Source organism: Astyanax mexicanus, chromosome 4, assembly GCF_023375975.1.
Source record: "Astyanax mexicanus isolate ESR-SI-001 chromosome 4, AstMex3_surface, whole genome shotgun sequence".
In the NCBI taxonomy this organism is placed as follows: domain Eukaryota; kingdom Metazoa; phylum Chordata; class Actinopteri; order Characiformes; family Acestrorhamphidae; genus Astyanax; species Astyanax mexicanus.
Window position 1 is genome coordinate 47,990,593 of NC_064411.1, and position 25,173 is coordinate 48,015,765.

Genomic DNA, 25,173 nt, shown 5'->3' on the forward strand with positions numbered 1-25,173 from the left:
TAATGGTGACAGCATTAGCAAACATCACACAATGATGTGCGAAATAAAAATGAACTCTGCTTCTGGGGCTTCGTTTTGTACTATTTCTACTATTGTTGTGATGCTGCTTTTCCTTTTCCCTATATGTTTTACATGTGCTGAGAATTGTGGGTAACCATGGGATGTGAAGGATACATCAGTTGCATCCTCAAAATGAAAATATCCTTTTTTAACTGTATATGAAGCATCTTTAATTTGGGGACAGCCTAGTGACTAGGTTTCTATGTGGAGCCTGTTTAGGTGTTGTATGTCAGCAACACCTGTAACATGGTAAAACATAAAACACTGTGTTGGAGAACCATTTAAACCTTTATTTGAGGTCTACAGAACACATTACATTCAGTATATGACAACAAACAAGAGAGAAAACAGCTTTTTCACTGCTATAATGATGAATTCACTGTCAAGATACTGTCAAGACAATCGGCGCAGCTCAAAAGTTCAAGTGAAGTGTCCATTTGGATATTTGGAAAAAATACACAACCAGCTAAGATAACTCTGAATCTGAACTGTATGATTCTATGAAGTTGAAAGTTTTTATTTTTTAAAAAAGGGAACATGTGAAGGTTTGAGCCATTATCCTCTAAAATGTCTTTGAGCATGATCTACTGAAGCAAAAGGAAAAACGGGACATTTTCAAGTTCGGGCAAAGCATTAATACTCTGTAATACCATCACGGTGTGCATTTTAAACTGCACGTCCAAATGTCAAGGATGTCAAATATTAAAATAAAAAAACTACAGCACAATACAACTGCGATCCCTTCAGTAGTACGGCCTCCTTGGATTATTCTGGAGAGGGGAGAAAAAAAGATAATATCAGGACATAATAAAATAAATACTTAATTAAATTACAAAACAATGAGCAAATTAAAGGCAAGATTATTAATTAACGTACTGTTCAATACCTAAATATTGTCACAGTACTGAAGAATGGAAAAAATATTTTCAAAAATGGATTTGCATGATAGCAGCTATATATTATATGCAGATCATTTACATAACATACAAATCCCACTGGAAATTCTTTGTTTTTGTTTATTTTGTCTTTTGGCAAATGTCTGTCCACATAATCTGAGTAGCTAATTATTTCAACTTTTCCAGGATCTTATAAATATTTTCAGGACTTTTAACACTTCCTTTTGAGCAATTGCAAAAAAACTGGAAAAGTACTGTCAATTTTAAGGTTTTCCCATTTTTCTAGAACACTGCATTGTAATGGTTCATAAATAAAATAAATAACATACAAATTCAAATTTCATGATGATTATTTGATCTCTTGGGACAGTGAAAATGCACAAAGCATGTAGATCATGAAATACTACATTATGACTACATTCACCTATGTTCTGTGTTGCTCAATATATAAAGAATAGTGAATTGCAGATTCAGGTCCTGTGTGAATAATTCACACAAGCAAGCCTGTGCTCTTTACTGACCAGGGGATTAGGTCTGAAGCGGTAAGCCAGCATCATTCTCTTGCGGAAGGCGTCATACTCGTCATCATTTTTAGAGAGTTCTGCAGGTCGGTCCACTCCAAACCCTGCGCCGTCTACTGCAGTGGTTCCCCTGAAAAACACAAATGTGTTTAAAGCCATTGTTTTTTTCTGAAGAACCCTAGAAATCACATAAAGTAATATACTTGATAAAGAGCTCAGAGAGAAGCATATTTTACTACAGCAAAGAACATGCAAACACCTGCAGAACACAGGAATCTGAAGTAGAAATTGAAGAAATGATTGCCTATGTATTGGTACTAGATGATGTTTAGCCGAAATATGTGACTGGCTGTTGAACATCAAAGCTGGTCATGTGGGTGTATATGGGTGTTTATCATATTGACAGGTGAGACCAGCAATCAGTATCAGCCCCAGAAACACTGATCTGCCCTTCTCTTATCTGTAGTGTGAGAATTTAAGAAACTTTACTGTTGATTAAAGCTTTTGATAATTTTCACCTGTTAACAGGGTTCTTGATGCCCTGGCTTTCCGAGCCCAGACCTTCTCCTTCCTTCCAGCCCATCTTCATCAGCATCTTAAAACCAATGTTCTCCACTGTCAACTTGAACTCCTTATACTCAGAGTAATCTGGATCTCTGCCCTCCTACAGATCACAAAGACAAAAACAATATCACAGTCAGTTCAGATTCTTTTTGTAAACACCTTCAGACATAGAGCAACAGCACACAGCAGGAGGATCAATGTCTGAGGGGGTACAGCAGCACCATAAATATGATGTATGCAAAATAAAAAGTACTCTGAATACACTCTGGAGTTTAGCAGCAGGCTTTTATCGTTTTGTTAATCTCACCTTTAGAGCCTTAAATGTCTCCATGAACTTTTCCAGCTCGTCAGGTGGCAGAAAGTCACCAATGAAATGCTTCCCTTTCCCCATCTCAGTCAGCTGCTCTGCCCATTCTGCTCAGGATAACAAACAAATATAAAAACATTAGAGATACAATGAAAGTCGCAGGGTGCATATGATGACATTCCAAATAAATATATAATAATAATATTTAAAGTAAATACAGGGTTCATATACATTTTAACCAATAAATTTCCATGATATTTTCATGACTTTGCCTTCAAGGCAAATTTACGATCTTTAAAACATCAGTGCAGACATGGAAAATAAAACCAAAATTAAATCAACTAAAACTATAATTGAAATGGATTATAGTAGGGCTAAAACTAATTGGACACACAATCTTTAATAATAAAATGTGTGTCAGATCCTGAGAGCACCATTGTGTAGGGGTAAATTACTAAATAACTCTGAGCTGATGTATTCGTTAGCTCAAAGTAGCTTTTCTTCATCGATAAACAGAAACTTTGTAGACCAAATTTTCATGACTTTTCCACAAGTTTCTGGGTATTTTTATTTTTTTCAAAACTAATCCAGGCCTGGAAATTGCTATTTTCAAATTCCATGACTTTTCAATTTTTTTTGGGACCGTACGAACCCTGTAAATAGGACCAGGTTTTATTAGTCATGGGTGGTAAATTATGGTATTCTCATTATAATCATAGAATTACTTGCTTTCATTGGTGACTGTATATATGTTAGAATCTAGATATGTGCTATCAGTGTAATTATTCATAATGTATACTACAATATTTGACACTTTGAAATAATGTCATTGCATTTTTTTTTGCTTTCTTTTCAAATATGACTAATGCTTTTGTATGATGTGAGAAGCTGTGTAAATATAACATCTTTATAATTAACAGTTCAGGTAAACACTGACCTCTTGTTTTTTCCATCTCCATCTTCCTGAGTCTGTGCTCCCATGTTCCTGCCTGAGAGTCAACCTCTTCGTCACTGTCGTACTCATGCTGGTGATCCCGCACGGCCTTCTCCCACATCACCTGCATCTCCTGCATCGCCCGCTTGTGCTTCATGATCATGTCGAACATTTCTTGCATCTGAAAATAACATGCAGCAAATATCAAACAGAGAGTGAGTTTTAATGTAAAAGACCAATCCCATTTCCCTTTTGTACCTCTATCCCTTGTTTTGAGTTACAATGGGAAGGGTAGATATCCTTCCATTAAGAACTGGGAAAACTCTTCAAGCACAAAATGCAGATATACGTAACGTAGCAGCAGAGTTAATATTGTTTTATTGCAATATATTCCTTAATTTATCTGTGATGGGCAGCTACATTGAGCTTTTATATTATTTTTCCATTCCACTTAAATGCTGCCAGCTAGCTAGCTACTGAAACAAGCTATTCGCAATTTTTAAGCTTGTTATGAAAAACAAAAAATTGACATATTAAACTATGGCAATATGGTGGTTATTGTAATTTAAATCAATGATTTTATTCAAATTTGTTTGTTTCTTTGGTCAACCCGTAACCCCCCCCCCCCCCCCCCCCCCCCCCACCCCCACCCTACAGCCTAACAAGAATATGGACACCCTACCCCTAGCCATAGAGGCAAAAAAGGGGCAGGGCTAAGTAGTAGGGCCAATGGGTAAAATGGGACTGGGCCTAAATGTTAAATATCCACACACATATTCCAGTTGGTTAATACAAAATAAAGATCATCATAGTACATGTTTATCAAGCATAGTGCAGTGTACAGCTTTTCATACCTCCTGCTGTTCTTTGAGCTGTCTCTTCTGATCCTCAGAGAGCTCTGTGACACCCACCAGACCGATGGGCTTTCCCTTCTTATAGCCCAGGCCCCTCAGCTCCTGCTCTGTAACACATTTACAGAACACCTATTATTAAAAAATTATATATATATATATATATATATATATATATATATATATATATATATATATATATAGTGATAATACACATATAATACATCATAAAACAACATTGTCACACAAAAATTGACCATGTTAATGTGGCAGCTGCTCTCTTCAGTTATCGAATGACAGACCTGTCAAAACCATCCAAAATTAATCACAAAATTTTTTTACATTTACTTATTTTTTAAAAGACATTTTTTCCCACTTCCTGATACAAGGTATACATACATATCACCACTGTCATGCAAAACCTTGTATCTTCTTACTTATTTACTGCAGCACTGCTGAAGGTCAAACAGGGTGTGCATACTGAACATTGCACATTAAAAGATACTTCCTGTGGTTGAATATCAGTGCTTTTTTTTACTAAAAGAGTTCAACAAATTGGCAATTGGCAATTTCACCTATATCATTTTCAAATAGTGGTTTTCCCCAAACACGCCACAAAGTATAATAATGATTAATATGATTAAAATGCACATATATTGTAAAATACCAGAGAGTGATGGAGTTTCAGGTTCAGCGTCGATCATCTGAGGAGGAATGATTATCGGCGGAATGGGCAGCTCCACCTTGTCTTCCTCGGCCCCCCAGCGGCTCTTCCTCTTCCGCTTGGCGCACGTTGGTGCGGATTCCTCACTGGGCTCCACTTTGACTGAGCTGGGGATGTGGAGGGCTGCACTTGGTAAAGAGGGGACGGGGTGTGTTGTGCCTACTGAGGGTTCAACTCTAGGGGGAGATGAAGAGCTGTTTTTGGCCTGACGGTACTCCTCCACTTTGGACTTGTAGAAATGGTGAGCTGGACTTTGTTGATCGTAGAGGAAGCTGGACAAGGGAGAAGTACAGTGAGTATCTACTAAAATTTAAAACACAACCAGCCGGTTACTGATCAAATCTGATCTTTCGGTCTTGAGGGCTCACATGTATGTCCTTGAATGGGGGAATTGACTCAAAACTGTCAAAAGTATTTCATGTGTTTATTTTATAATTATTAGCACATTACATTTGATGGTATGATAACCTAGTCAGAAATATCAAGGTGTGAAAAGTATATGGAGTATAACAACAAGAAATTGTTAAAAATTTATTTTATTATTTGTTGAGGAATTAGTATGCAACTGGGTCTTTTAACCAAATAAATGATATCCCGCTGTCATGTGGTGGACAGTGAAAAGCTCTAACTTAAAGATAAGCTGCTTACCAAGTCTTTCAGCTAAATAAACTGGGGAAAACCACAAAAAAAAAATCTCAAAAGATCTTTGAATTTAGCAAGACATCGCTCACAAAGAAGTGGGTGTTCTTAATGTTTGTTTATAGTTAATAACTACAAATAGCCTACTCATATTTTTTTCTAAAATCAACTGTAATAAAATGCATTTAACCTCATCTTCATGCTGTAAGGATTTCATTGCATTCAGAGACCTATTAGTGAGTATTAGTTAGGTCAAGATGTTGGATGATCAACGCACCAAAGCTGGGGGCTTTTTACCAATAAGTTAATCCTATTCTAGGGGTAATAATTCTCTACAGGGTCTAATACATGTGCACCTGAGCCAGCAATGGGTGCAACTTAAAGTAGCTGAATATTTTCATTAGAAATGGTGTCCAAAAACAATTAGATACATAGTGTAACTGCTCTATATGATTTTACAGCTTGTTTATTGAGTTTACAACACATATGGATGCAAAACCAAACAATTGGCCCTATGAAGTTAATGTAAAACCTGTTCATCTTTTGTGGAAAGCTCACTGCTAAAACAGAACAATTTTTTGTTTCCAACCATTGTCTACCCAGTTTAGTTATAGGTTATCCACCCTAAGTAACCAGAGTTAAGTCAAATGAGGTGAAACTATATGATATCAAAAATTGTCCCACCCCTACCTGAGAGACCAATGTTTTGTCTTTGTCAAAAACGCATTTAGATCTGTATTTCTGGAACGGTCTGCTGTTATATAATCAATCATTCAATTAATCTCAGTGACAAACTGTACAACAACTCAGTGATATATGCAGATACAGAAGCAGTGCAGTAAGTGTGAGAAGTCTCACCTGAAGGCAGGGTTGTCAACATTGTGCTTGGTAGCGATGGCCTCCACCTCTGGCCCTCCGTCGGCCACGAAGCGGGCAAGCTTGTCTGCCACCTTCTTTGTGTCCTCGTCCACTGAGGAGAAGACTTTAAGCAGCCTATCAGTACTGGGACTCAACTCAAACTACTATTCAACTGCCTCTTATCAGTCTACTGCAGGTGGGGGAATAAGAGAGGGAGGGGGGCAGGAGGAAAGTAATTTTTGCACCTAGGAACAGGCACTCATGGCAATAATGTCTATAGATATAGAATAAGGTCTAAGGGAATTAGCAATACTCTAAAATTGCCAAAATGTTTCTTAATAGGATTTTTCATTTATTTATTTATTTATTATTTAATTATTATTATATTTAACTGAGACTGAGAGTTGTATCCATTTATAGACTTTTTTTTAATTAAAAATAAGGCACCTAAAAAACGCAACCCCCCTTCTGCACTGATGAACGACTAAATATAAGTACAAAGATAAGAAATCTTACCATCAGACTGTGTAGACGAGTCTTTTGCGCGAATCTGCAGTCTCAGCTCAGCTACTTTCTTGCGGAAGTACAGATGCTCCTTGCTGTCCTTATCAATCAGGAATCTGTTTGAGCAGGGAGACATATATTTTGTTTATTTGGCCTAGTAAAAATGGCACAAGGAATTAATTAAAACCCTTTTTTAAAGCCCTGGGTATACTAAATGACTAAACTCATAGAATGTTGTAAACAGACTAGGTATCTCACACTCCAGGTTAAAAAAAATCCATTGCACTCTAAACTACTAAAGATTCTACACTACACCACTCCAACCTGCTGCTGCTATTGTTGTTTGTGTCACTATTTGTGCTGATTCAAAACAAAAGACAGGTAAAAAATTGCTTTGGGTAAGGTTGTGGATGAAAAACAGGGACAGCACAGTCTATACAGACTGCAGAGCATGTTGGAGGTAAGTAGCACAGTGGCCTGTGCAAGCTATGCATAAGGCAGATATTTGCTTAATATTTCCGTTCCACCTTAAATACTGTGCCAAATCATAGCAGCTATATCTTTTAAGGTGGAATATACAAATTCAATTAAGAAGCAAGTCAAATAATACGCAATCTTGCTTGATATGCTCTGACTTGTCTGTGTGCTAGGGATAGATGGCAAAAATCATTCCCAAAAGCAATCTAATAAACTATGTTAGAACAGAAACTGTGCTGTGCACGACACAGAAATGCTATTATGAATTCAGATACTCACAAGAAGACTGGATTGTCCCTGTAATCTTCAATAGCTTTCTTCTCAAGCTCCGGCCCCCCTTCAGCGACGAAAGTAGCCATCCGGTCGATGATGAGGACCAAGTCTTCATCCTCTGGGGGGGAAACTTTAAGCAGGCTATGAGTACGCCGCCATAACTCACACACTCACAACTGCGTACTAACAAGACAGGACACGGGGAGTGGAGGGCTGTGAAACATGCAGTATCCACAAAAGCAGCATGTTTCGGCAGCTTCAATCAAACCCTGGGCACTTTATCCCAAAAGAACAGTCTTTAACAAGATGCTAACACTATTAGCCCAGGGTACATTTCAGATGGATTCAAGTAGTTAAATAACTCTCAGTTTTTTGAGGTCTTGCTTTAATCAAAGTATATTTTTAATCCTTATTAACGACCCTTAGCTAATTTTAGTAAAGTTACGTTTTGCTTGGTATGTGGATAACATGTATGTTCACCAAGGAGAACATGTATGAATTCTATCATTCTATCCTTACATCACATTATATTTTTGTATCCCTCCCTTTTTAAATGTCTACATTTATCACATTCATAATTACATGAAGGTAATTATGATTCAAACAAGCTGTGAGTGTCTACCTTTAACCTCCAGGTAATGTTCATCCTCTTCCTCTGCATCCTCCTCATCTGGGGAGCTGAAGACACTCGGCCTGGGGATCTGTAACTGGGTCTTCTTGGACTGGGAATAGCTCTTAAACTGGTTTAGCATGCTGCTAACACCCAAGCCGGGTCGTTTCCCAACTAGAATGCTCTTCTTCTGACTCTGAGAGGAGAGGGTGGAGCTTTTGGAGTCTGTGCTGGATCCTGGGGGAATACCATAAAATATATTGAACTGTTAAAAGATATCTTACGAGTGACCAACCTTCACAATACATAAATACAATCTAATCTGTCAGTGCTTCACACAAGCTAATTTACACATGTTTTTTGGGCCTTGTTTTTATTAGGTATCTACCTAGATATCATAATTATGATAAATATAAGATGTTATTGATGGACCTGTAATTGCAACTAATAGCACTGTTTTTGGAAATAAAACCCATTGACCAAATATTTCACAATGGAGAAGACAGAAGTTGCATAAGGTATGTAAAAAAATATTAAGCTTAGATTCAACAATAACTAAAACATATTTTATAACCATGCTTTGATGTAATAGTCATTATTGCTGTAAGAATTTAAATGTCAATTTTCTACATATTTGTAAGATATGGATTACTGTTTATTTCAAAGGAGTAATTTATTTATTTAGTTCTTTTAGGGTTTTTTGTTTCATTTACAATATTTGCTAGTATGAGGTTCATAACAATATAGACATTTTGTTATTGCCTTGTAATGTATGAACAAAAGCGTATGACACTAAATACATGTAAACAGGGACTAAACCAACACACACTTCTGTAAACAATAACCACTCTACAATGGACACCCCTCTGTATTGGGGAGGTTAAAACATGTCTGAAAAGGGTTTTGAACCTGAATCAGTGCTAGATTTCTCCTTTTGCATCTTCAGGAACTGCTGCAGGAAGCTTCCGTCATTCACAAACTTGTTCGAGGTTGATCCCTGTAAAGTTGGGCTGCTGAAAAACAGTATAAATACAATATGAAATTAATACCCAAAGAGTGCTTTGTGCTCTCAACAATCCAAAGTGAAATAATGAGAATTTGTAGATAAGTTACCTTGGTGGTATTGGCTTGCTAGGAGCTGATATGTTCCGTTTAGCTTGCTCTGCCATTTTTGCCTCGATTTCACGCTTCTTCTGAGCGATCAACTCCTCCTGCCTCATAATAACGTTGAGCTTGCTCTTCTGAGCAAATTTATTATTGTTATTATTCTTCCAGCCTCCTCGACCTGCAACACAAAATGTACAGTTAACATCAGGCTGAAACTGGCTTAGGATCTGTTATAATACACAACATATGATCAAAGGTCTAAAAGTATGGCATATACATTAGGCACTTTTCTGCTTAGCGCTTTTAGGTAAAGCCCAGGGACCTACAATTAAAAAATGTGTTCCCTCAATAATGTATTGAGTATTCTTAATTATGAATTGAGACATAAGTAATATATATATATATATATATATATATATATATATATATATATATATATATATATATATATATATATATATATCTAATAAAGGGATAAATAACATAATTGAATGAGAAGTTGTGTATTTAAACTTTTGACTAGTACTGTAGCTTATGTCTCATATATTTCTACAGACAATAATAAATAACACTGGGAATGAACCTCTACTATTTATAAAGTGCTATTTTTTACATTTTAATACACAGGGGCAGCAAAAAAGCAGCTCTGCAAAAAAAATAAAGAGACCACTTAAAAAATTATGAGTTTCTTTGATTTTACCTAATTGAAAACCTCCAGAATATAATCAAGAGGAGGATGGATGATCACAAACCATCAAACCGAGCTGAACTGCTTGATTTTTTTAATCAGGAGTAAAGACATAAAGTTATCCACAATCAGTGTGAAAGACTGGTGGAGGAGAACATCACAAGAAGAATGAAAACTCTGAATAAAAACCAGGGTTATTCCACCAAATATTGGTTTCTGTACTCTTAAAACTTTATGAATATGAACTTGTTTTCTTTGCATTGTTTGAGGTCTGAAAGCTCTGCATATTGTTTTGTTATTTCAGCCATTTCTCGATTGCATTTTCTACAAATAAATGCTCTAAATGACATGTTCATTTAATTCAAACATATATCTATAAATAGCAAAATCAGAGAAACTGATTCAGAAAATTAAGTGCTCTCTTGTTTTTTTTCAGAGCTGTATAACTAGAGCTGACATTAGCTAACCTAATCTAAACTAACGCTAGTTAACCTACAGCCGCTGACTAAGCTAACTTGGTTAGTTAGCCATAGTTGAAGATTAAAATACAATAAATCAACGAATTAAGTTACTAATTTTACGTATTACACAAAGGAATGTTAGTATTAGTAACTGCTAGTCAAATAAGTAACTTATATTAAGGATAAAGAATAAAGCTAAGCTAGCTAAGGGTGTGTATAATCTAGCTAAACTAGGCTAAAATATGCTAAGCTAAGCTAAAGCCCTAGCTAACACCATGCTAGCCTTATTACTAGCTAGCGATACGCAGGCAGCTCAAACACCATAATCAGCGGATCCCCGCGGCTACACTCATTATTGTTTTAATGTGTTTTAATATAGTTAATTTACCTCCATCGTTCGCCTCCATTTTCAGCCCCTTGTTTACTCAGTTGGTCAGTTGGGGTTGGATCTTTGCCTGCCGGGAGACGGGCGGCAGTGGTGGGTCTGCGTGACGTCACCCGCCAGCCACTTTTTCATCGACCCGGCAGTGCCAGGCACGTACCCGGCAGTACTAAAAACTGTCAGGGAGCTTCCTGACAGTACGCCGGCACTACTAAAAACTGTCAGGGGGCTAACTGACAGTACGCCGGCAGTTTTAAAAACTGTCAGGGAGCTTCCTGACAGTACGCCGGCACTACTAAAAACTGTCAGAGAGCTTCCTGACAGTACGCCGGCAGTATTAAAAACTGCCAGGGAGCTTGCTGACAGTACGCCGGCACTATTAAAAACTGTCAGGGAGCTTCCTGACAGTATGCCGGCACTACTAAAAACTGTCAGGGGGCTTGCTCACAGTACGCCGGCACTATTAAAAACTGTCAGGGAGCTTGCTGACAGTATGCCGGCAGTTTTAAAAACTGTCAGGTAGCTTCGTGACAGTACGCCGGCACTACTAAAAACTGTCAGGGAGCTTCCTGACAGTACGCCGGCAGTTTTAAAAACTGTCAGGGAGCTTCCTGACAGTACGCCGGCACTACTAAAAACTGTCAGGGAGCTTCCTGACAGTACGCCGGCAGTTTTAAAAACTGCCAGGGAGCTTGCTGACAGTACGCCGGCACTATTAAAAACTGTCAGGGAGCTTCCTGACAGTATGCCGGCACTACTAAAAACTGTCAGGGGGCTTGCTCACAGTACGCCGGCACTATTAAAAACTGTCAGGGAGCTTGCTGACAGTATGCCGGCAGTTTTAAAAACTGTCAGGTAGCTTCGTGACAGTACGCCGGCACTACTAAAAACTGTCAGGGAGCTTCCTGACAGTACGCCGGCAGTTTTAAAAACTGTCAGGGAGCTTCCTGACAGTACGCCGGCACTACTAAAAACTGTCAGGGAGCTTCCTGACAGTACGCCGGCAGTTTTAAAAACTGCCAGGGAGCTTGCTGACAGTACGCCGGCACTATTAAAAACTGTCAGGGAGCTTCCTGACAGTATGCCGGCACTACTAAAAACTGTCAGGGGGCTTGCTCACAGTACGCCGGCACTATTAAAAACTGTCAGGGAGCTTGCTGACAGTATGCCGGCAGTTTTAAAAACTGTCAGGGAGCCTGCTGACAGTACGCCGGCAGTTTTAAAAACTGTCAAGGAGCTAGCCTAGGATGGACTCTTTCATATGGGAGTGGACCTGTTTTGGCATTATGGAAAAATCATGAGAAATTTAATTTTAAGCATAAATAATAAAAATAAATAAATAATATAAAATAAACAATACAGTGAATTTTTCCCAAACTTGCAGGAGTCATAGCCTAGGACAGACTCTTTCAAATTGTAGAGATCATGAGATCATGAGAAATTTAATTTTAAACATGAATAAAATAATAATAATAATAATAATAATAATAATAATAATATAAAATAAACAATACAGTGAAATTTGCCGAAACTTGCAGAGGTGATAGCCTATGTTTTGGCATCAAATGCTAACAGTGGAACTGTTTTGGTATTATGGGAAAATCATGAGAAATTAAATTTTAAGCATAAAAAATAAATAAATTAATATAAAATAAACAATACAGTGAAATTTGCCCAAACTTGCAGGAGTCAAAGCCTAGGACAGACTCGTTCAAATGGTAATGGAACTGTTTTGGCATTATGGGAAAATCATGAGAAATGTCATTTTAAGCATAAAAAAAAAAAAATGTATATAAAATAAACAAAACAGTGAAATTTGCCCAAATATGCAGGAGTCATGGTAGTGGATCTATTTTGGCATTATGGGAAAATCATGAGAAATTTAATTTTAAACAAGAATAAAAAAACATTAATAATAATAATAATAATAATAATAATAATAATAATAATAATAATAATAATAATATAAAATAAAAAATACAGTGAAATTTGCCCAAACTTGCAGAGGTGACAGCCTATGTTGTACTCTTTCAAATGGTAGTGGACCAGTTTTGGCATTATGGGAAAATCATGAAAAATTTTATTTTAAACACGCATACAATTTTTTTATTAATATAAAATAAACCATACAGTGAAAATTGCCCACACTTGCAGAAGTGATAGTCTAGGATGGACTCTTTTACAAGGTACTGGATCTGTTTTGGTTTTTTGGGAAACTCATGAGAAATTTAATTTGAAGCATGGATTGAAAAAAGTAATATTAATATAAAACTCTCTCTCTCTCTCTCTCTCTTAAACACTGATGGGATATTATATCAAATAGATAATGTACTGCACAAAATATACAGTGAGGTGAGTTATTTTAATCCGTTTTTTCTCGTTTCTGGGCTTAATGTATGTCTGAATTAATATAATAGACTGAAACGTGTCGGTCTCCCGTTCTCTGTGTTTTTTAAGCGTGCTGTTTACCGTAAAATCGCACGTATACGCGCATCTAAACTTAAAGCGCGGATGACTTGACTGAGAATTTCCGAAGCGCGGATAGCTTGACTCCGGTCTTACTGTCAGCTAGCCCCCTGACAGTTTTTAGTAGTGCCGGCGTACTGTCAGGAAGCTCCCTGACAGTTTTTAGTAGTGCCGGCGTACTGTCAGGAAGCTACCTGACAGTTTTTAGTACTGCCGGGTACGTGCCTGACACTGCCGGGTCGATGAAAAAGTGGCTGGCGGGTGACGTCACGAAGACCCACCACTGCCGCCCGTCTCCCGGCAGGCAGAGATCCAACCCCCTCTCCAGTTGGTACTCAGTAACTGTTTCGCCTCGTCTCGAAAACAAACCCGCTGTACTGTAGAGGAGTTCACACCGCCGCCCGCAGCGCAGGAGGAGAAACTGTGGAGCAGATTTTACTGAATGGAGCTGGAGATGGTGAAGGAGTTCCCCACAGATAAGTAGAGCAAAACACTCTTAAATTAGACATTTTCAGAAGTGCTGCTTTTTGTTGGACTTTTTTTTAGGTCTCTTTCAGACCAAGCTTATAATACACAGAGGTGGAAAAAGTATTGAAAAATTGTAATTAAGTAAAAGTACCATTACTTTGCTAAAATTCTACTCAAGTAAAAGTACCCATCTAAAAAATCTACTCGAGGAAAAAGTAAAAAAGTACTCAATTTACAATTTACTTTGAGTAAAAGTTACATAGTTACTTTTAATTATTTGATGTAAAAAAAGTACAAAACATAAATTAAATATATTTAATGAATTATTATTCCAAATAATAATTTGGACCTTTCAGGCAGTATTTGTTCAGACCACCCCATAAAACATTTTTAAAAACAAGTGGCATAGGTTTCTATGATCCATTTTTTTCTTTACCGTTTAAAAGTTATGGTCATATACATGACTATAAACTGTATTGCTATAGTTTTACAGTTCATTATCATTTTTTTAACTTGCCATTGCCATGCTTTAACTGCTATTTACATGTTTTTGTTTTTTACATTTAAGAAGATTGTTTAATGTTTCCAATAAAAAACTTAAGGAATTATCATGAAAAACATAAAATCATACAAAAAAAAAAAAAACCTAAAGAAACACATATCGATGGGTAGCATAACTCTACAGAACACCGGTTTCCCCCGAGCACAGCTGATTTACACAGCGTCTCTCTCGCTAACCGTAATAAACACTGCTGGGAAACGTTCAGCTGCGCTGCCATGGAGAACAAAACTCAACAAAACCCCAACATTTAATTATTTACTCAGTAACGGGGAGTTTTCCAATGTAGTGAAGTAAATTACTTGTGTCAAAATGTACTTGAGTAAAAAGAGTAAAAATTACCTATTTTATAAACTACTTAAAAAATTACAAATTAAAAAATAAAATATAAAATCTACTCAATTACAGTAATTTGAATAAATGTAATTCATGACTTTCCTGATAATACACTATACACACATACACTACACGACTTTGAAAAGACTTTTAACAGACTAAAGTCTGACACCCTCTCACATCTAAAGACAAGTCACAGACTTTTTACTAACAGGCTAAGATTTTGCAAAGACTGGGGATCACTAACTGCAAGACTGCAACTAGATTCTTTCTGAGATCATTTTCCCATCATGCTTCTGGTGGAGTTTACATGCAATACATATTAAGTTATCATACAAATAATGTGCTTATCAATACTGTGATTTATCAGAGACTCACAACTTTTCTGCCCATCAACAGTTTATTTTTCTGCCACACTGTTAGTTCTTGATATTTTTAAATAGAATACATTTCGTGTTCAACTAAGCTTTGTTATAACCTTGTATAGCAAAGAATCACAGTTTCAGAATCTCAGTTATACATTTGCCTTTGTTTTAGATAGAATTAATGCAATAAAGAACATCATTCTTGCAAAATGTTTATTTATTAAAATTGTTTGTATCAAAAATAACACTGCACAATAAGACAAAGTAGTGCAAAATAAAATAACTTTAAATATAATTATTTTAAAGAACCATATAGGGCATATTAAATGCAAAATGTGTTCTTTTTCAAATTGTTTGTAAACCACATCACTATTTACTTCACTATTGTGTGAGCCGGAATTATGTGACAACATGAGATCCTAATGCATGGATACGACTTAATTAAGCGTGGGAACAAGAACCTAATATGTGGGAACGAGATAATTAAGGCATGGGAACAAGATCCTAATGAGTGGCCCCTACTTATTTAAGAATGGGAACGAGAACCTAATGCGCAGGAACGAGATAACTAAGCCATAGTAACAAGATCCTAATGCGTGGCCACGACTTATTAAAGAGTGGGAAGGAGATCCTAATGCATGGCCATGACTTAGTAAAGCGTGAGAACGAGAACCTAATGCGCATACATATATATATATAAAAGTGTGCGTACCTCTGACAGCAAAACCTCAGATCCGTGATCGATAAAGTTCCTTTTCTTCGCCATTTTCCTAATAAGAGTATTGCAAGGCATATTTGACTAATTAGCATATTATAATCTTCATAATGGAGGAAGGAGACAAGGCAGAGTATTGTGTTCCTGCATGTGCGCTTAATTTGAATTTGATTGTGATGTATTACAATAGTGTGGGTCAAAATCTACTTAAATACGGTTTCATACATCTGTTTTTTTTAGTGCATATAGAACTTTTCATTTTCATTTCATTTTATTATTAATTCCACACAACTCTTAGTTCATGAGGCCCCAGGTCTGCTACAACTGGTCTAAAACAGAAATGTATAGTGCTAGAGACACAGACTTGAGTAAAAATCTGAGTAGAAGTGTTCTATCAAAAAAAGTGATACTTATCCCATTTGGGGTCAGAGAGCAAGGGCAGACATGGTACAATGCCCCTGGAACAGCAGACAATATGGATATTATATTAAACCTGGGTATCAAACCCAAAAGCTTGGTATTGATTATCCAGCATTTAAACTGCTAAGCCAACACTGCCCTAAATGACCTAAATGGTCATATGTGCCTGCAAAACTTTTTTTTTTTTGCAAGGGCAATTTTTAAAACTGTACAGACATAGATAATATACAGAAGTAGAATTAAAGACAAATTCCCACTTATAATTTAATTACAAGTAAACACAAAGCTAATCTTAAATATCAAACAAATAGCACATTTAATTCTGGTTCATCTTGCTGAACCCCCTCTGTGCTGCAGCCCAGGTAAAGCAGGTGTAATCTGAACCCCGGGTGAGGCGTCACCCCCCGTTCTCAGCGGGGGCTCGCTGCCATCGGCACTCCAGCTGACCGACAGCCTCATTCAGGTCCAAAAACGGCTGCCATTCAGCGCAATGAAAACGATGAAATGCCTCCATTATAATGGTGAGGTGAAGGGCCCGGCAGGGCGGACACCCGATCCCCTCTCCATTGTCTCGTACATTTCATATCTGAAATATCTGCCCACACTCCCTTCTGGTACACACTGACACTCACTCACATGGGGCTCTGGGGCTCACTCTGGCTGAGCGGGAATGGGGAACAAGCAGACCATTTTCACTGCCCAGCAACTGGACGCATATCAGGTCAGTCAGGAGAAGCTGCATAGAATTAATTAATTTATTTATGGCTTGTGTTAGAGAGGTGCAAAAAGAACATCTATAATAATGCAGTTTAAATGTGCAAACTCTTCATGTCCTTTTGTAATTTAACGTAGTGTGTATCAGTGTGTATGAATTGTGGACTGTAAAAGTTATATTATTGTTAGTGAATTATTTCGTTCATCCTCTTAAATTCACAGGACTGCACATACTTTACCAGAAAAGAGATTTTAAGGTAAGTCTTTTCCTCTTTAAACTTTAAGCTGCCCTACACTGAACAATGTAAGACAGGACAATTTGAAATAATTATTTGTGTTTACTCAACTGAGTTTAGTTAAAAGTTTTTCCTACTCACATTTTCAGTTCAGCATCTCATTTTTAGTAGTTGAGTCTTATATCAGTAAATGAGTAAATGCCTAAATTTTGTACGATTTGTTGGAGGTTTATTCTTATCTGCAGGTCACACCTCCCAGTATCACATGGGGAGGGGAGGCCTTCCTTTTTTAGACTCTTGACAAGCAGGCACTTAGAGAGTTGCTCCACTCTAGAGCTGTGAAATATATACAACTCTGGAAAAAATAAGAAGCCATTTAAAAATGATGAGTTTCTTTGATTTTAGCAAATGGAAAACCTCTGCAATATAATAAAGAGGAAGATGGATGATCACAAACCATCAACCCTGCATTTTACTCTGAGAACTTTCTGTAATAACTACACTAATAACACAGTACTGTACTTTTACTTTCAGTACTTCAGTACTACATTTTACAACTATTAAAGTTGAATACTTTAATACCTCCACTTAAGTGTGGAGCTTAAGGAACACTTTATCTTCTACTCAATTCACTATTTTGATAGAGCACTTGTACTTTTACTCTTTTAAGTCTGGGTATCTAGTACTTTATACATGTCTGCTCTGTAATCAGACTATATTATTTTATGTTTGCAAGATTTTAGATTTAGTTAAATGGGCTTTAGGCTCCTTAAAAGTTTTTGGCAATACCACCCACAGTGGACAAAGCAGGGGGTGGTAATGATCGTGACCTGCAGTGTCTGGTTAGAATTGTCCATGCTATCTGACAAACGATTCTGGCACACATATCTAACAGATCAGGGCAGTGTTCTTTAGTTTCTATGGGACAGGCCAAAAGTCATGGGACAGTGTAATTACACTATACACATATTAAATAAGTATTGCCATTGGTGCAGTTGCCTTTAAGACAAGGGGGACCCCACTTTTAAATCCACTTTCTCTTCAAATCACCTTTTCTTTAACATTATCTACAGGTTGTGAACACACAAAGAAAAATAAGTACAGATTTGTATTTAAAAGATTATAAAGCTGGGGCTGTATCTTATATTGAGGTACAACAGAGTACCTTTCAGTGGAAGTATTTTTTTGTACTTGTGTTTTTTGAACCAGTAAAGATTATAAAGATTATAAACCTTATCATCAACTGAATATGTGTCAAGAACATGATGATCTAAAATTGTCTGGCTTTTACATTAAAAATGTATAAATAAAATATGTATTGTTTATTAGTACAGTGATACAGAATACCGGATGTAACTTTTGGCTGGTTAAATGGTACAAATTTGTACTTTCTGCTGTTATTGATCCTGTTAAGGTCAATATTATACCTTTGAGGGTACAATTATGTAAAGTGTAGCTTTGAGTACAAAAGCTGTTTTTTAGTGTGAAGAAAATTTTTAAATTAAGTTAATTTTTGCAAAAACATACAGTATGTCACTGGTTATCCAAATTAATGAGATGCCCTTACCATTATCTTCTAGACTGTTCCATAGGTACCGCGATTTGGCTCCTCAGCTGGTTCCACTGGACTACACCAACCAGCCAGATGTGCGTTTGCCGTACGAGCTGATTGGCAGCATGCCGGAGCTGAAGGTGCAGTATATCTCACACAGCGCATCGCGCCGCCCATGCCGTGTTCCTTATTAATTATGGATCCCCTACTAATTGATAGCAGTCTTGGAGAGGTTATGTGTCATCAGATCCCCCTGAACTGGAGATAACAGAAAAGTCCACGGAGGCTTTAGACTCGTGCGAGTAATAGCACTGCTCGGTAGCTGTCTGTCACAACAGGACCGGGACAGTCCAACAAGCGACTTTCACTTTCTGGAACCTTTTCACCAATAAACACGGAGTACATGCTGTGTTTTAAAGGTTTTAAGGGTTTTGTTTCATGATACACTGAATAGCATTTGCATTATTTTTTGTATTGTAATTGGATTGCCATTATCCTCCATTAATTAAAAAAAAAACACTTTTTAAAATCATTTTAATTAAATATAGATAATTAATTCAGAATTAAACTGGGAGTATTTTGTTTCTGCGCATTTAAAGCAGCAGTCCTTAATTTTTTTTCTGTTAAATTAACAGTAGTAGTATTCCTGAGTGGGAAAAGGGCAAAATATTATAATAAATGGCATCAGTGTACTTCTGCTACCATCCCTGCAAAGCCACATATATTCATTCCAAAAAAACAGGGTGGTCTGGTAGGTCCCAGAACCCTTTTCTAATGTCTCAGCTAATTATGAATAAATTTAAGTTCAGATATTAATAAATGTGTGTTTGTGGTTGGGATGTCACAATAATAATGGATTTAAAATGCATGTCTTTATGCAAATTAAATGTATGTACTTAGACATTAATAAGAGAACCATCCAGTCCTCAACAATGATTGCTGGGATGTAATTAAAAAATAAACACATTTTAATATTTGTGTTCAGTATAATCAGGCCTGTGTATGATCCGAGCATCGCCAATAAAAGTTGTCAGCAAAGGGAAGCATGGAGTGCTGTAAGATTTTCCGGCAAATTACTGCACTGACTTTAGACTTGATAATAAAACGCAGTGGATCAACACCAGCAGATGACATGTCTCTCCAAACCATCACTGATCATCAGTACATTTTACATTTCATTTGTAAATCAAGGAGATCAGAGTCTGGAGGAAGAGTGGAGAGACACACAGTCCAAGCTGCTTGAGGTCTAGTGTGAAGTTTCCACCAATCAGTGATGGTTTGGAGAGACATGTCATCTGCTGGTGTTGATCCACTGTGTTTTATTATAGTCTATTGTACTATTAAAATCTAAAGTCAGTGCAGTGTTTTCCCACAAAATCTTACAGCACTTCATGCTTCCCTCTGCTGACAACTTTTATGGAGATGCGGATTTCATTTTCCAGCAGGACTTGGCGCACTGCCCACACTGCCAAAAGTACAAATTGGTCTTACATAATATTCTAATTTTCTGAGATACTGATTTTTGGGTTTTCATTGGCTGTAAGCCATAATCATCAACAATAAACAATAAACAATAGATCACTCTGTTTGTATTTCACATTTTTAACTGAATTACAGAAATAAAGTAACTTTCCAATGATATTTTATTTTTTTTAGATGCACTAGTACATAATATAAAACTCATGCTGCCTAGAAACCCCAAAAAACACAATGTACAATGTGTATTAAAATGTGTATTTTAACTGTAACATGTTTTGAATGTCTTGCTCAGGATAATCCTTTCAGACAGAGGATTGCAGAGGTCTTTTCAGAAGACGGGGAAGGAAACATGACGTTGGACGACTTCTTGGACATGTTCTCAGTTCTGAGCGAAATGGCACCCAGAGATCTGAAAGCTTACTACGCCTTTAAAATCTATGGTGAGTTTTTGTGAGATTAAAGAGTTTATCAGGTGAAAAACACACAGTCAATTAGCCAGTTTCTAAAGTTAAAATATACAGTTTACACAGTGCTAGAGTGTATTTAGTTTAGCCACTAGAAGCCTCTAGAACCCAAACAAGTTCTATCTGATTGATTAGATTTGAGATATGCCTTCCACACTCTAATGGCATCAACCAGTATATTCACTTTCCTATACAGCATGTTAAAATCTCATCTGACATCATGCATGCGATAAGGAGGTACTGGTAGGTATAGAATTCCCAGGTCGGGCAAACAGTCTTGTACAGTAGCAAAGATCATCAGCTTTCTATTGTGCTCATCTTGTACAGTCCCATTGAGAGGGCTTTAAGGAAGGGGGTGAATAATGCAGGAGTTCAGCAGAGCACGTTCTATCTCTGGACAGAAGTGTGTGTGTGTGTGTTCACGGCCGTCTAATTAAACATGCTATCAGAGTCAGACATTTCACAGAAGTACATGCTCCACTGCTGCCAAAGGTCAAGAGAAAGTTTTCATTTATTATTTACAGACAGTAAACAAAGGCACTTCTGCTGCCCACATGATGGGATGTAACTGAAGTCCTTAAGCCAGTTATGCATTTACTTTAATTAAATTAAATTAAATGTAATAATTGGGCAGTCCAATATTGCTCCATGTGTTTAAAAGACAGTAGACTCTTGGACCCTCTAGCAATTCTTCTAAAAATAAAGAGAGTGCATTTTAAAGTTGGTCACCTCTTTGTTCCTCTTTGCTGCAAAAACACCCTCTACTATTTATTTACCAGATTAAACAAGAGCTAAAACCTAAGCACACTTAACCAGCATTTCAAAGCTGTGTAACAGAATTCAATCGCTGAATTTAACCCTATTCAGGGTACCCTGAGTAGAGACTGGGTGCCTTGTTTAGAGGCACCTCAGCTATAGATGCTAGTTCTGTGGATTGAACCAGCAACCAATCCTATCCCAAGCTCACATTTTATTAGTGAAAAAACAAGTCAGGCGTGAGGGTCATGTCCCTCAGCCCTGGAGATCCTGGAGATTAAACCAAAACAGCTTCTCAGTAATAAAACAATAAAAACTATCCATGATTTCCAATAGAACAAATATCCAGTTCATGCTTTTGGATTAAAGGAGAACTCTGGTGTTTTTTATGTGTAGTAAAACATGATAAAGAGTACTAACCTTTATTGATTAGCCCACCTTCGATCCCACCGTCTACCTCATTGACAAAATCCGGAGAGCCCTGACATTTAAAACTAGGCATTAATAACTTTAAAAGTGCAGAAGCAGCCTATTAAAAACGGATTAAAAACTACAGTTTACAACCTGTAGCGTAACCTAATCTCTGAGCAATCTCGCCATCTAAAAAAGTTAAGTCATGATCAGTACAGTGATGGCGGTGCCCGAAGATTTACCTATGCTATGGGATGTAAACAGTGTTTTTTTATGAGATTGTTGTGCACTTTTAAAGTTATTAAGGCCTCCTTTTAAATGTCAGGGCTCTCAGGATTATACCAATGAGGTGTGGAGCTACTTTGAGCCTGAATAACGTTGTAAAAAGCGATTTATCGGGGCAAATTATGCCCTAAAGTGCCTGTTGTAAAGAGCGGAAAATTACTGAAACTCGGAAAGCTGTGGGAGAGCGGAGGTGGGCTATTTAATGTTCAAAGGTTAGAACTCTTTATCATGTTTTACTACACCCAAAAGTCCATTTTACACCGGAGTTCTCCTTTAAGATGAAATGATTGAGAAGGCCACTAAAGAACACTTATATCATTACTATTGCCATTGCACTGTGGCCAAAATTTGTAACTATAACATCTGTATATGGTATATACGTGCTAACATTCTTCTTTTTCGCTCAAAGACTTTAACAATGACGACTTCATCTGTAAGTCGGATCTGGAGAAGACTCTGAACAAGCTGACGAGGAACGAGCTGACGGAGGACGAGGTGAGGATGGTGTGTGAGAAGGTGATGGATGAAGCTGATCTGGACAACGATGGACGTCTCTCACTGGAGGACTTCCAGCACATGATAGTGAGAGCTCCTGACTTCCTCAGGTAAGACACAACAAGACTGCACGGCTTCAAAATTGTAATTAAAAAGGCTTGTGATCATGAGTGTAGGTGATATACAACTCTTTGATAATTTGGTATTAGCTAGTCTTTGTTAAGTGGTTGAGCTGGTCTTCCAGGCGAAAACGTGCTATGCTGCTAAGCTAGCTGGGTAACTTCCTCTTGACCAACATAGAGTGTATGGTGCTTTTGATTTTGTTCAAGTTTGGTCATGCTGATTGACCAGCAAAGTTTTGCTGGTCATATTGGTTGACTATCTCCAGCTGGTTATGCATCTCTGTTTACAGGGATATTAGCTAGTTTATGAGTGGGTTAATACACTGCCTATCAAAAAAAAGTCACACACTAATATTTTTTTGGACCACCTAGCCTAGCGTTGATTGCAGCACACATTCACTGTGGCATTGTTTCAATAAGCTTCTGCAACATCACAAGATTTATTTTAATCCAGTGTTGCATTAAGTTTTCACCAAAATCTTGCAGCAGCATTGGCGATGGTAGAGTCTGACCTCTGCACAAAGCTTTCTCCATCCAGCACATCCCAAATATTCTTAATGAGGTTAAGATCTGGACTCTGTGGTGAACTCTTAATCCATGTGTGAAAATGATGATCTCATGCTCCCTGAATCACTCTTTCACAATTCCAGCCCCATGAATCCTGACATTGTCTCATCTTGGAATATGGCTGTGATCATCAGGGAAGAAAAAATCCATTGATGGAATAACCTGGTCTATATTCAGTATATTCAGCTGATCTCATTCTTTCAGCACATACTGTTGCTGAACCTAAACCTGCAGACCAACTGCAGCATCAACCCCACATCATTTACTTACTTAAATCCAGGTGGAGACTTTTTTTTTGGCCAGGCAGTGTATATTAACTTATGGCTGGTGTGGTTGATTGGGAAACAAATACTGCAAATTAATCATTTCAAATGTCTAATTTGTGCTGTATAGACACTGCCAAAATAATGATTTGAGTATTGCACTGCTAACGGTTCCTCAATATTTAAAGCATACTGAAAAGCTACTATACAGCAAGTGTCCTTACACCTTTGACAGATTGTGTACATCAATCCAGAGTTTTTAGTTATTCTAGTAGTCTGAATATTATTGAAAATGATTGAAAACTCTTAAAAAATAATAAAAACGTGACATTCCAGGATGATTTAATCTGTATATTTGATTTCTTTCCAGCACATTCCACATCAGAATTTGAGCCTCTGAGGACCAAAACAGTTTATGGGAACAAAAATCATCTTGGACTGGCTGGATATAGAGCAAAAACAGTAAGAAGGGTGTGGTCACCTAGGATCAGTTTCCAGGTCTGGAAGTGTGCCTCTTCTTCCATTTCTAAACTATAATGCTCTATATTAAGACTGAAGTTTAGTCCAAAATTAGACAAGGCTCTGTCCCCTTAGATTATAAAGTAAACTCCTGACCAGCATTTTATTTATTTATTTATTCTTTTCATTTTAAGGAATCACCAGCAGCATTATGTTTTTTTCCTAAGCATAATGCTAAACAATGAACAATACATAACACTCATAACTGCACTTTTTTTTTAATTTACAGTTCATTCATTACCGTTGTCTTGTTTTCTTATTTCATTTTGATTTCTGTTGGATGAAAATATGAATGTTTTCTGAATTGTAAAATGCTAGCACTGCCTTGTGTAATAAATGTGTTTTAAGGCCACTGTTCTCTATAGTCTTTGTTTGTTGTACACATATACATAAAAAGTCAAGTCTACAGTGTATTTAATGGGCATATCAGTGCATTAAACAATATACACTCAAAGATAGAGCATTTCATTAGGAACACTTTAGATCAGGTGACTACGGTTCAGACAACCTAGATTTGGTAACAAATACAAATTCTGACACAGAACTTCTTCAGATTCATCATTTCATGTTTTGTTTCTTCAGTTATCAGCTGTCCAGTTTTGGTAAGTCTACCAAACTGCAGCCTCAGCTTTATGTTCTTGGCTGACAAAAAAAAAAAAAGTTGAACCCATGTGGTCTTCTGCTGACATAGCCAATCCTTCCTAATGTACAATATATGGTCTATATCTACGAGACTTTACGAGTTGCCATATGCAGAGAGATGCCAAAAGTCATGTGACAGCAGTATGTATATATATATATATATATATATATATATATATATATATATATATATACATATATATATATATATATATATATATATATATATATATATATATATGTATATATATATATATATATATATATATATATATATATATATATATATATATTAAAAAAAACAATCATAAAGTGTTACCACAGTGGGCAGCTTAGGAATGCCCATGCCTAAACAAGTTGACGATAGCGGAGGTTGCCACACCAGCCATGCACCTGAGGAAATGATGGCCCTCCCAGTTTTAATTTGCTACATGACTAAAGAGAAGCATTTGCCGGTGCTTTTATGCACCATCTAGTAGCAGA

General features: G+C 37.0%; 2 protein-coding genes across 3 annotated transcripts; one reads left to right on the forward strand and one right to left on the reverse strand.

Annotated features, from left to right (window-relative positions):
- Positions 1–329: 329 nt before the first annotated feature.
- sugp1 (SURP and G patch domain containing 1) lies at positions 330–13,725 on the reverse strand. Of its 2 annotated transcripts, none has more exons than XM_022678910.2 (15): positions 13,648–13,725; positions 10,863–10,900; positions 9,332–9,503; positions 9,128–9,228; positions 8,231–8,455; positions 7,615–7,738; positions 6,871–6,974; positions 6,355–6,478; positions 4,801–5,129; positions 4,137–4,243; positions 3,286–3,463; positions 2,349–2,455; positions 1,996–2,141; positions 1,478–1,607; positions 330–830 (listed from the first exon to the last, which is right to left on the reverse strand). In XM_022678910.2, exons 2-15 carry the CDS (start codon positions 10,879–10,881, stop codon positions 804–806), a joined length of 1,893 nt encoding a protein of 630 aa, XP_022534631.2. In that variant the 5' UTR covers positions 10,882–10,900; positions 13,648–13,725; the 3' UTR covers positions 330–803. The 2 variants fall into 2 exon arrangements, with proteins under 2 accessions (XP_022534631.2, XP_022534630.2); XM_022678909.2 differs by having other exon boundaries at positions 9,128–9,231; positions 13,648–13,724.
- A 377-nt stretch (positions 13,726–14,102) lies between these two features.
- Positions 14,103–24,400, forward strand: cib3 (calcium and integrin binding family member 3). Its single transcript, XM_022678908.2, has 6 exons — positions 14,103–16,906; positions 17,122–17,156; positions 18,716–18,827; positions 20,459–20,606; positions 22,492–22,687; positions 23,900–24,400. Exons 1-6 carry the CDS (start codon positions 16,856–16,858, stop codon positions 23,919–23,921), a joined length of 564 nt encoding a protein of 187 aa, XP_022534629.1. The 5' UTR covers positions 14,103–16,855; the 3' UTR covers positions 23,922–24,400.
- The last annotated feature ends 773 nt before the right edge of the window (positions 24,401–25,173 follow it).

Bases quoted from the DNA above. Each gene is read 5' to 3' on its own strand.
- sugp1 (XM_022678909.2), bottom strand. The intron at 6,479-6,870 runs GTAAGATTTCTT...GGCTGCTTAAAG, and splicing joins CTCGTCTACACAGTCTGATG to TCTTCTCCTCAGTGGACGAG. The intron at 3,464-4,136 runs GTATGAAAAGCT...TGTTATTTTCAG, and splicing joins AGCTCAAAGAACAGCAGGAG to ATGCAAGAAATGTTCGACAT.
- cib3 (XM_022678908.2), top strand. From the start codon at position 16,856: ATGGGGAACAAGCAGACCATTTTCACTGCCCAGCAACTGGACGCATAT. The intron at 16,907-17,121 runs GTCAGTCAGGAG...TTAAATTCACAG, and splicing joins AGCAACTGGACGCATATCAG to GACTGCACATACTTTACCAG. The intron at 22,688-23,899 runs GTAAGACACAAC...ATTTCTTTCCAG, and splicing joins AGAGCTCCTGACTTCCTCAG to CACATTCCACATCAGAATTT.